We start from the raw sequence: 12,666 nt of genomic DNA, 5'->3' as shown, positions 1-12,666 counted from the left end.
ATATGGTTATGTGACTGTTATGAACTAGGGTTAAAGGGGCACCAGAAACCGATTTTAACATGATTTTATATAGTACGCTGTAGTAGAACTAAGCAGAGCAGAATCTGCAGGAGTGTGGAAATTGCTCTTGCTGGAAATTGCTCACATTTCAGAGGCAATGGTTCTTATTTAACCTTAGTGATTGTTTCCATGATTCCTCAACCATGATTGCTCTCTCTATTATTCCTAATGTTGATGCATCTAAATTACGTCAGAATTGTCAGTGAGAATCAGGCATTGATGTCTTAATAGGCCATATAATAAAGGCCAAATACGGATAGTTGTCATCAGTGAAGAGAAGCATTGTCTCACACAGCACCCCGGATGTTACATGTGATGTGCCAATAGGACGCTGAATAAATCCAATAAATATAACTGGCATTAGTTAGTATAGTTAGTTAGTATACTGCTGATAGAATAACTAACTCAGCATTCAGTTACTGAGATCAGTTTCATTCAATGATTCATACCTTATAATCTTAATCTATAAACCTTATAAAATGATTTTAAAAGCAAGTTGAATGATTTGAACTGTTGTGTGGTTTGAGTAGCCTTACATGAACCGACATAATCCCAACGCTTCATGATACAATGGTGGTACTGACAGACAAAAACAAGCACAAGCACAAGCACAAGCAGTGCACATGATACGCAGTGCAATCATCAACTTAAGCACACACATACTCACACACACACACACACACACACACACACACACACACACACACACACACACACACACACACACACACACACACACACACACACACACACACACACACACACACACACACACACACACACACACACACACAAAGCAGCAAGAAACTATTTTCTGCTTTGACAAATGGCTGTCTGATGACCGTAGACCCCCCCATCCCCAGCCTTGCTTACCCCACCCTTACCATGCTGTCAATGTTCCACTTCAGCCCTGCGTGTGCGCGTGTGCCTGTTTCTGTATGTGTGGATAGGTGTGTGTGAGTGTTTGTATGTGTGGGTGTCTGTAAGTGTACGTGCCCCTGTGTGAGTGTGTGTGTGTGTGTCTGTGTGTGTGTGTGTGTGTGTGTGTGTGTTCATGTGTCCATGTCTGTGTAGGTGTGGATTTCTCGCCCTTTGTCCATGACTCGCCCCTCCAATGGCAGTAGAGACAGGGTAAAAGATCTTCATTTCAAAAGAGAGAGTGAAGAAAACACTGCAATCAGCCCAAAGGCTTTATCCATTATGACAGCCTACAGGTTGATATGTAGATCACGACACTTACACACTTACAGTAAATTGTGGGTGGTCTGAGTGATTCCGGCTGGCAATAAGCAGTTCAGGTCTGGCCCATTGTTGCACAATCTCTGTCATTAAACCTTTAAGCTGAATCCATTAATCATAACATAAATTGAAGATAAGGATTCCGATGCATTACTGCCTCGCCTGAGGCTCCGTTAGCACAGTGTGTGTGTGTTTGTGTGTGTGTGTGTGTGGAGGGGTTGTATTTTTGCCCCCTGCTGCAAAGCGATCCAAGTGTGACACTCCATTACGCAGTTTACAGGGCGTGTTGCAGTGCTCAGAAAAATGGATCACTTTGAGTTATTTTCCTTTCATTCTTCTGGGACTCTTTTCTTTGTGTGTGTGTCTGTCTGAGTGTGTGTCCGTCTGTGTCTGTGTTAGTGTATCTGTCTGTGACTTTGTCTGTGTCTGTGTCTGTGTCTGTGTGTGTGTGTGTATGTTTGTGTATGTTATCTTTATATGTGCATATTTATGTTCCTATGATTGCTTTTGAGGTTTAAAATGTTATTCTTTGCTTGTCTTGGTTGTGATGAAGCATGGATTACACCGAACACGGGTGGGAGAATTTCTCCTCAAACACAGACACACGTCGACGGTGTACTGCTGCGGCCACTAGCTCGTAGCCTTGTGTTCGGCTGTCACTACAGCTAGTTAATGACCAGTTCCTTCAGGAATGCTAATAGGAGGAAGCGTCTTCCTGGAATACGTAATGGCTTCCTGAGGATAATGCTCCTTTTTTTCCGGAGAGGGGAGAATACAAAGGAGCCAACATGGCAGGGCATGACATCGATGCCACAGAAGGAAGCTCAGTCACTCTCGGAAACCCTGAAGGATGTGTGTGTGCTTTTCATTCTTTGACCTCAGTTTTCAGTTGGGGTCAAGGTGCGGCCACTCCTTAAACTCCTTTTAGTTTATTATTAGGTTGTTGAAGTTAAGCCGTTCCAAATTAAGTACAGTACATTGTCGCTCTTTCATGTCTTTATCTGCGTTTTTATCTCCTAAGTGAGCTATTATTACACTGCTGCCTTACTGACAGTAAAACTGACAGATTTGTTTGTTTTTCCCGCTAGAATAAAGGTTGTTAAACAGTACAGTATGACAGGTGCTGCTGCCGTCCCCTGTTTGTTCCAGAGTGGAAAGTCCACTCTTGGCTGAATACATTTTCCAGTCAAATCAATTATTAACATATTATTAACGTAACGTAAGTCTTTTTTAACTTCATTAAAATCGAGACAGTAAGCCATGTGCAATTTGTGTAAACATACTGTTTAGTGATTTAAATGATTTAAATTGAAATTGTTCCTTCTGTTTCTCTGGTTTGAAATGTGTTTGAAATGTACAGTACATATTGGTAGACATCACCATCACGAGTTAACTATCAACCATCCATGGCCTTCTTGAGTGACATGAAGGTGAGACCATGGGTGGTCATGTGTAGATAACTAGCAATGCCGACAGTGCACTCACAAATAACAAACAGCAATTAGAAATGTAAAAGAGCTCAAACTAAACTGATTTAAAGTGCAAATATACAGTATAAGTCAAATATGACATGTATTTACTTGCTGTAACCTATTAAAAATAAGATATAAAACAATATGATATGATGAAAAAGCAGATGAGATATTGCACTTATATATTCATATATATATATTCAGCACATTTTGCAGCACATGCAGTGTCCCTATGTACCCTTATTAGTGCTGATAGGGATTTCTAAACCTGATTGTTCAAATCCTTGATTGTGATTGGCTAAAAGCCGTTGTAAAATCCAGCATTACCTTACAATTTGACCTGATTACATTCCATATTACTGCGCAGCGAATGGCAAGGCATTCATATAGCGCATTTCATACCCAGTGTTCCATCTGGCTGTTGCGTTGCTTCAAGGGTTGCGTGGCAACGATTTATTTAGGAACTATAATTTTTAGTGGCGGAAGAATGACGGTTTATCATTAAACTATTGTTTCTTAAATTGAATTGTCTTTATTTATGAAACCATATCAAATATGTGTAGTAACAGGTTTAGAAAAGCAATAAGCCCCGCGAGTCCGTGCTTTGCGCTGATTTTAGAACAGGTAAGGGGGTTTAACATCACTCCGCTTCGCGTCGTGCCTAACAACTCCCTTACCTGTTCTAAAATCAGCGCAAAGCACGGCCTCTTGGGGCTTATTGCTTAAATATACATACAATGGGGCAGTTGGCATGGAAACGTTTGTGCAGTGTTCTATATATGTAACTGTAAGTATTGTAGGACAGACAGTCACACAGGCCCCAAGCAGTCAGTGTCAGTGTTCAGTGTTCAGTTCTCGAATGGCTCTGGGGTAGAAGCGGTTGTTCAGTCTGTTTGTCTGTGATATGATGGACCTGAAGCATCTCCCAGAGGGGCAGCAGGTCAAACAGATGATGTCCAGGGTGGGATGGGTCGTTCAATTTGCTGGCTGCTCTACTGAGGCAGCGAGAGTAAGTAGTGTATGTTGGCCGCTCTGCTGAGACGGCTAAATAAGACCTCCAAGGAGGGCAATGAGCAGCTGATGATCTTCTGGGGCAGTATTGATGACCCTCTGAGGGACTCCCCCGCCCTCCGCCGAGCAGCTGGCGCCCCTACGCACAGTCAGAGTCAGTACGTCAGCACCCTCTGGACGAGCAGCAGCTGTGGGACACCGGCAGCTCCTCCTGCAGGTTGTTAGGATCCTCAGGAAGTGGAGTCCTTGCTGAGTCTTGTTGACACCTGCTGTGGTGTTGGTGGACTAGAAGGAAGTCTCAGTGATGTGAGTACCCGGGAAGCAGAGAACGAGACCCTTTCCACACAGTCCCTGTTAATGTGTAATGGATCAGGGTATGGGGCACGGTTCCTCTGGAAGTCTATTATGAGTTGTTTTGTTTTTGGGGAGTTCAGGATGAGATTATTCTCTGAACATCATGCTGCCAGTCTTTGGACTTCATCCTTGTACTCTGTCACGTCTCCTCCTGAAAGAAGTCCAACCCCATACCACTAACTTGATGATAGTGTTGGTTGGATGGATGGGGGGGGGGGGAGAGGTGGGGGCCTCGTCTAACAGTCTGTCTGGGGCAGTTAGTCAGACAGTCCTTGATCCAGTGCCAGGTGGGTTGGGAAAGTCACACAGTAGACTTTACTGTACAACACTACTTTATATGCTCGACATATCCTGACATGGCGAATCATATTAAGCTAAGTCCTTGGTGTTTGAGCCATAAATATCAACATAAATAACAAATAGTCAAGCCGGCTGAGATAACAGATCATCCTAAATAAGCAGACAGCCGTGTTGTGGCCATGTCACGTCTGCGGTGACATTACCAAGGTCCCCGCCGATGATTTAAGACCGCGACTACACATGTGCTGCTCCCATTCTGGTCTGTGGTGGAACATGGCTTAAAGTCTTGACCACATATGAAGAGATGAGGCCAACAAACACACACAGACACACAGACACACACACACGTACACACACACACACAAACACACACACACACACACACACACACACACACACACACACACACACACACACACACACACACACACACACACACACACACACACACACACACACACACACACACACACACACACACACACACATACACACACACACACACACACACATGGATCAACAGTATCAAAGATACACCCAAACATGCATATACATTTAAGCACATGTTGTGATTTTTTTTGTTAGATCTTGCCAAGTGAACATTCATGGTTATGTTGTTGTAAATCTTGGTTTGGTTTGAATATTTCAGTAGGTGCTGAACTGATAATAACAGACCAGTCTGCCCTCACCAGGAATGACATGGAATAACACTTGTGGATTTCTGCCATTGTGGTTTCAAGGGCCTTTTGAATTTATGGGTGTTGTCTTTCGAAGCTAAGCAACGAAGCATCCAGATTTCATGTTCTTCTCCTTTCCTCCACTCCACAGAGGCGGCCAATGGGAACGTCCCTGCGGGACAGCGCCCCCCTCCGCGGATCAGGAACGTGCAGATCAACAACCAGATAGTGAAGCTGAAGTACTGCTACACCTGCAAGATCTTCCGCCCTCCCAGAGCCTCACACTGCAGCATTTGTGACAACTGTGTGGGTGAGTGAGTAGGTGGTGTGTGTGTGTGTGTGTGTGTGTGTGTGTGTGTGTGTGTGTGTGTGTGTGTGTGTGTAAGGCGGATATCATTTCCACACACATCTGTATATTCCCAATTGGACATGCTTGCATCTACTTGAACGCAACATACTCACACTACACACACTACACACACACACAAACACACACACACACACACACACACACACACACACACACACACACACACACACACACACACACACACACACACACACACACACACACACACACACACAAACACTGCCTAACAAAAGTCACAACATTAGGCTACTGTATGCACAGTTGTTCTCCATCAGACATGTACTGAATTGAGTTATTTGTCAGCAAACCTCTAACTAATCTCCCTTATTTAGATCTGTAGTGTTATATGAGGGCTGACACACTGTGTTTACTTGCAGGAAGTAGTCTAGCACAGGTTAAACAGCTCAGGGGTAGGCCCTTTATTATTATATTGCTTTTTATGTACACAACCATGTCACTGGATTTTTCTCCCTAATAACTGTAATTTGGTCAGGGATGACTCAAATGTGACCATAGCGGTGCCACACACACACACCCACACACATACTTGTATCCATGCATGCACACTAACACACACACACCCACACACATGCTTGTATCCTTGCATACACACACACACACACACACACACACACACACACACACACACACACACACACAGAGACCCTGAGTGGCTTGAGGAGATTAGAGAGCACAGAGGAGCCTCAGTATCAGCCTCTCTGCCCAGTCACTGCGAACACAAAGCCGTCTGTCAGAGTCCTGTGCACCTGCTGCAGTCTGTCTTTGACACACACACACGTGCACACACACACACACACACATGCACACACAGACACGCACACGCAGACACACACACACACAGACACACACACACACAAACACACATACACACATACACACACACAAACACACGCACAGATGCAAACACGGATAGACACACACAGCGTGATACACTCGGCTAGTTTGTCATGAGCGAAATGTCTCAGATCCAATCCTGTCTGTCGTCGCATGAGTACATGCGGCTATGAAACAGTAGCTGCCCAGCCAGCGCACAAACACAGACGCACTATGCCGCTTCCCTCCGCTCGCTCGGTTCCTGTTCCCTTCACTAACGGGCGGATTGAACTCGCTTCCATACGTTTCTTCTGTCTGCTGGCAGCTCAGAACTGGCTGCCCCAGACAGCGATGCCAAGGAAGGAGTTTCCCTTTGATACTACGATACCCACAAGCCCTTGCCACATTGTTGGAAACACAAACCAACAAACCAAGTGTTACCAAAGTACTTTGAGAATTAGATGGTCTTGTTTTCTCTTTAATGAATAACTTCAAAGCTTATTTAGAGGCATTTAATTCTCCATATTTCACATAATTTTGTACTGTTCCTCTTGCAACCGCTTTTATTTGTGTTTTGTTTGTTTTTTGATATGAAATATTCGGGCTTTGAAGAAGAGAATAGTTTAAATGTTTGGATGAATGACCAAATTAATAAAATTCCATAATGTTTATCTGTCTCATTATGTTCCTGGTTGGAAGGTTCCTGTGATCAATCACTAACATGTCTTTTGCTGCTCTCTCTTCCCCAGACCGCTTCGACCACCACTGTCCCTGGGTGGGGAACTGTGTGGGGAAGAGGAACTACCGCTACTTCTACATGTTCACACTCTCACTGTCCCTGCTCACCATCTACATATTCGCCTTTGACATCGTCCATGTGGTGCTACGTAAGTGCAGCTAAAGGATAGGGAGGACTGTACACTGCATATAATGAGCACATGGACACTTACAACATAACCCCTTTTTTCATAATAAGTCTTGACTTTGTGTGTGTGTATGCGTGTGTGTGTGCGTGTGTGTGTGAGTGTGTGTGGTGTGTGTGTGTGAGTGTGTGTGTGGTGTGTGTGTATGTGTGTGTGTGTGGTGTGTGTGTGTGGTGTGTGGTGTGTTGTGTGTGTGTGGTGTGTGTGTGTGTGTGTGTGTGTGTGTGTGTGTGTGTGTGTGTGTGTGTGGTGTGTGTGGGTGCGTGACCACCCATGTATGCATAGCAGAGGGTGTTCCTGTATACTGCTCTGCTATTCTGAACTGTGTAAACACTAGCTTGTCGTGCCACATATTCATGGCATATCCCCCCCCCCCTCCACCCCACCTTCAGGCTCCGTGGACTCTGGGTTTGTGAACACGCTGAAGGAGACCCCCGGAACATATCCTTTCAAACCGAGTCTGACAGGAAAGCACTCCCTCAGGGACGCCACACCAGCCAAGAAATTAAAAGTGTTTGACACTGTCTCTGGCACACTTTTTTAATCTGATTTAACATTTTGCTTTGCCAATAGGCAGGTTTGACTCACTCCAAATGTTAGCTGCTGACAGACGTAGCCCAAGCAGGATTTTGCACTTTATGTTGTCCAAGAAATGTCTCTTTTGTTTGACAAAGCCAGTCAAAACTAAGCAACTGTGGAATGTAAGGATAGTAACAAATGGGAAATAACCTTAGGAATGTATACACTGATGTATACTTTATTTATGCACATGACAACAGGACTCTTCTGCTTACTTACCGGCAATATTCACCAGAGGAGCATTTTCATTTTATACACCTTGTCACCTATGCGTGTTTATGAGTAAAATGAATCAAACATTCACAGCAGTCTCATGTAATACTTACTGTCAGTGAGTTCAGTCCACGTTAGTCAGTGAGAACAAATAACATAAATAGAATGTAAAGAAACTACTTAAATTGGCTATATGCTCGTGACAGGATAAATGTAATACATCACACAGACAACTACCATTGGCTGAAAGCCTCTTTCAGGTCTTTGTTTTGGTGGTTGTGCATTGTTAAACTGTTGAAGCTGGAAGTTGTTGAGTTGTTGTGCCTTGACTCAGTTTCACTGTGCTGGAGGTAGTGGTGTGTTTCTTCACCCTCTGGTCCGTGGTCGGGCTGACCGGCTTCCACACCTACCTGATCTCCCTCAACCAGACCACCAATGAGGACGTGAGTGTTCTTCATCTTCTTTCTCCGTCTCTTTCTCTTTCTGTCTGTGTCTCTGGAAGCCGAGGGGCAGACAGACAGAGCCGCTATGGCTGTTATTAGACATATTAATACCCTTTAGGGCTGGCTCAGCTGCACACACACACACACACACACACACACACACACACACACACACACACACACACACACACACACACACACACACACACACACACACACACAAACACACACATTGGCACACACACTCACAAATACACATACACAAACATGAGCACACACACACACACACACACACACACACACACACACACACACACACACACACACACTCTTTTCCAGACAGGGTGGTGAGATATGAAACGACAGGGGTTATGGAGAGGGTATTTCCATTAAGTTTTGCATACTGCTGTTCATCAGGTGCTATCAGGTGCTGCATTGAAATGGTCTCTGCATTGGAAAAAAACTGCTCTTAGTATTGCTGGAGTTGGAGTTCAGTGAAGCACAAAGTTACCCCAGAATTGTCCATTTTATTCGATTAGTCTCTATGCATCTATTAAGCCTCTTTGGCAGCTGAGACACCATGAACATGTGGATTTGCTAAAAATGTCAGTTAATCTCCCATCTGCATTACCTTCTAATATAGTCTTTCATCATGCCTTCTAGAATGTGTTCCATCCAAGAAAATAATCACTTGTGTTGGTGAATTAGAGAGCTTAATTCCTGGTCTGAGTATGTGTTTGGTATGCAGATGGATTCTGTCCTTATTAAAACATCCATCTGCTGATTCAGGCATTAGACTGACTGCCAAGAGGCTGATGTAGCTCTTCTGAGGACAGCCTTGACCAGTCCTTGCTGGGTGTGTGATCCTTAAGAAAAGCATGTTCAGTCCCTCACCATCTCTTTTTAGTAGGTCAAGTGCTGCCCTGGAGGAACATGGGCTGAGAAAGAAATTATGCTTTTAAATAAGGTATAAGTGCTAGAGAAGTCTTTTCATCGAGCTGCAGTTTGAGTCATTTGGTGAAAGTGAAAGCAACCAAGCAGAGATGGAAAGGGAAGGAGGGAGAGAAGGACAGAGAGAGAGAGAGAGAGAGAGAGAGAGAGAGAGCGAAGGAAAAGGCGGAAGGTTTATAATGAAAGGTTGTGTTGGGCTCAGGGTAAAGCTGCCAAAATCTAGGGTGGATTTAATCTCTGTCCTACTTCCAGGGCACGGTAACACAAGGCTGCTTTTACTTTGCACAGATCAAAGGATCGTGGTCGGGGAAGAACAGGGTGCAGAACCCCTACAGTCACAAGAACATCCTTAAGAACTGCTGTGAGGTCCTGTGCGGCCCACCCTATCCCAGGTATGGACCACTTCCTATCTTATCTTACCTTCTTATCTTGATACTTCTATCTTGTCTCTCCTAGTTCTCCTCCTCCTCTCTCTCTCTGTCTCTCTCTATCTATCTCTCTATCTCTCTCGGTCTTGCTCCCTTCATTCACTCTCTACTCATACTCCATTCCACAGTGGATATTTTCTGCATGTTAGACCTGCTGTGGCTGATCTGGAGTGGTGGTGTATTCCGTGTGTTTGTAGTGTGCTGGACAGAAGAGGGATGATATCAGAGGAGTCGCCAGCTCTGGCCCCAACTGACACTCCCGCCGCCTCTACGGCTGTCAACAAGAGCGTCAACCTTGTGCCACAGACCACAGTAAGCCACCTGGATCACACACGCACACACACACACACACAAACGCACACACACACACACACACACACACACACACACACACACACACACACACACACACACACACACACACACACACACACACACACACACACACGCACACATGCACACATACACACACACACACAGACACACGTGCACATGCACACACACTAACACAAAGACACACACAAACAAACAAATGTACTCTCTCTCTCCTTCTATCTCTCTCCTTCTCTCTATCTCTCTCTCTCTCTCTCTCTCACACACTATTCAAAAAGCAAGACTGTCTGTGTGTCTGGCACACAAGCTACTGCAAGCTGCCAGGGCAGGCGGATGTAGTACAGTGAGCATACACAAACCGAAAGGCCAAAATCAATTACAGGAGGATGGGTCCTGGGAGGAGAGAGATAAAGAAGAGAGAGAGAGAGGGAGGAACAGAGGGGTGACCAGTGGTCAGCAATAGACAATGGATTAATTTATTGGTTGCTCTTTTCTTGATTATGTGCAAATGCACTTGGCAGGACACTGTAGTCTTTCATATTTTTAATATTCTGCTCTTGACATTTTAATTAAATCCTCTCCAGTGATAATGTAGTGTTTGTTTATACTGTAGAAATATTTATTTTGTGAAACAACAAACAACACTTTCTGAGGACCTTTTGGGTTTTCATTTTTTTTTTGGTATTCCAGGGAAGTTAAGTGTTGGCATTTTCGCTTGGTTGCCACAGGCAAATAGAGATGAGTTAGTGGTATAATTCATATAGGCTAAAGGTCTAATAATATGGATCACTGCATCCATATTTTTGAGAACCTTTTGAGGCTGACATTCGGCGAGGAGACGAGAAAATTTGCACAGAGAAAAAAATTGAAACCATGACGAGCAAAGTAAATGTAGAATATCCTGGAAATATTTGTCATGGGCCTCAAATAATTGTATTCTCAATATTGACTTATGGGTCCACAGTAAGAGTTTATGGTGTTCTGTGATTATGGTTGTTATTTTGTTCAGTGTTTGTTCTTTATAAATAAATATATTATTTCTGCAGAAAACCACAGCACCGCTGATTCCTAACGAACACACTCCTGACGATGCGAAGCCCAGCATTGCAGCTTCGCCTGAGAAGAGCAACTCACCCAAAGAGGAGAAGCCACCGTTCCCTGAGACGCCCTCAAAGTCCCCTGACACGCCCTCAAAGTCCCCTGACAAGTGCCCCACTGATGTCAAATTCCCTGATGGTTCCAAGGAATTGAGCCAGAAGTTGTAGAAGAAGCTCATTGGAGATTCGTCTCAGTTTTCTTTCTCCACTTTGAAATGCACTGGGCATTTTAAGCCTAAACTTAAGCTCAGATCTCCCTGGTCTAAACCTCAGCCCTGGACCCTGGACCCAAAGTAGGGACTGTGTGTTTTGTGCTGGTTGAGAGGCCTCCTGAAACATCTTCTAACTGGTCCACTGGGCATGGATGAAAGCCTCTTCCAATGTGGGTTCAGCGGACTGTTCCAGGATCAGAGGAGCCCAGCCTGTGGCGAGGCTTCAGAACTACTGTCTTTCCTTTTGAACATTGCATGAAAAGAAAAATGATACAACAAGCGAATGATGGGGTATCGGTGAACTCCCTTTGAAATGGCTTATTGTTCTCCATGAGCTGATTGTTAACTGCTGGCTGTGTGTGTGTTTTTTTCTTTTTCTTTTTAAAATTTTGTATGGCTTTGAAATTGCCATCAGTTGGTGTTCCATTTTCCCCCCAAATCAACTGATCTTCCAATGTGAATATCTGCCCTTTGCAATTGTATCCAGTGCAATTGAAATAGATAGTACTCCCCCTGGTGGACATGTGCATACACATCAGAACATGCTTCAGAATCATCTCTCTCATATTCTGCTAACAGCACCTGACTGTCCCTATGCAATACCTACAGGCACTAGAACTTTTTGGTTGAGACGGTGGGTCGACACAGCTGTCAAATATGTAGATATGTGCTTATAGACCTTTGGTGGACCGATGGTCGGTGACGGTGGGGGTGGTAGACTGAGCAGGAATATAATATTAATGCAAGGATCTGTATGGCAACTATCTATCTATATGTATAGAGGTCTTCACACTCAAATAATGCTGCCGAAATGCTGAACTGGAAAAGCAGGCAAAGGGTGTTTCATGGTTTTGGGCTTTGAGGTTTAGCACAATGCCATCAAAGAATCTATAAAGAAGGATTGGTGAATGGTGAGTGAAGGGAGACGAACTGGCGTCAGACTCTTTCTGGTTCCATACAGTAGCATTTGCACTGAAGGTCCCTTCGCCTAAGAGCTAACCCATCGCCTCTCTGGTAGCGCTTGGTTGTCAAAAGTCCACTGTCTCCTTCTTTTAAATGTCACTCAGACGCTGTGTCCTTCCTTGCCCCGGTGTCCTGTTGAGGACACAGCTGGACTGCTGTTGATCAACTACAAGTAACAGTGCCTTATCTACAAGCTGCACTATCATC

At 44.4% G+C, this 12,666-nt stretch overlaps 1 protein-coding gene across 1 annotated transcript in view; it reads left to right on the top strand.

The window, feature by feature from the left end:
* zdhhc9 (zDHHC palmitoyltransferase 9) overlaps positions 1–11,452 on the top strand; it is a gene marked incomplete at both ends in the record, with an annotated part of 21,353 nt that extends 9,901 nt beyond the window's left edge. The window contains 7 exons of the mRNA XM_080840069.1: positions 5,265–5,423; positions 7,067–7,204; positions 7,633–7,681; positions 8,367–8,475; positions 9,715–9,818; positions 10,052–10,166; positions 11,234–11,452. Of these exons, the coding sequence (XP_080696195.1) occupies positions 5,265–5,423; positions 7,067–7,204; positions 7,633–7,681; positions 8,367–8,475; positions 9,715–9,818; positions 10,052–10,166; positions 11,234–11,452 (893 nt within the window). The remainder of the gene's footprint in view (positions 1–5,264; positions 5,424–7,066; positions 7,205–7,632; positions 7,682–8,366; positions 8,476–9,714; positions 9,819–10,051; positions 10,167–11,233) is intronic.
* Positions 11,453–12,666: the final 1,214 nt, after the last annotated feature.

This window comes from Sprattus sprattus (assembly GCF_963457725.1).
Source record: "Sprattus sprattus genome assembly, chromosome: 6".
NCBI classification, from domain to species: Eukaryota; Metazoa; Chordata; class Actinopteri; order Clupeiformes; family Clupeidae; genus Sprattus; species Sprattus sprattus.
This window is presented reverse-complemented; position numbering and strand designations above follow the sequence as displayed.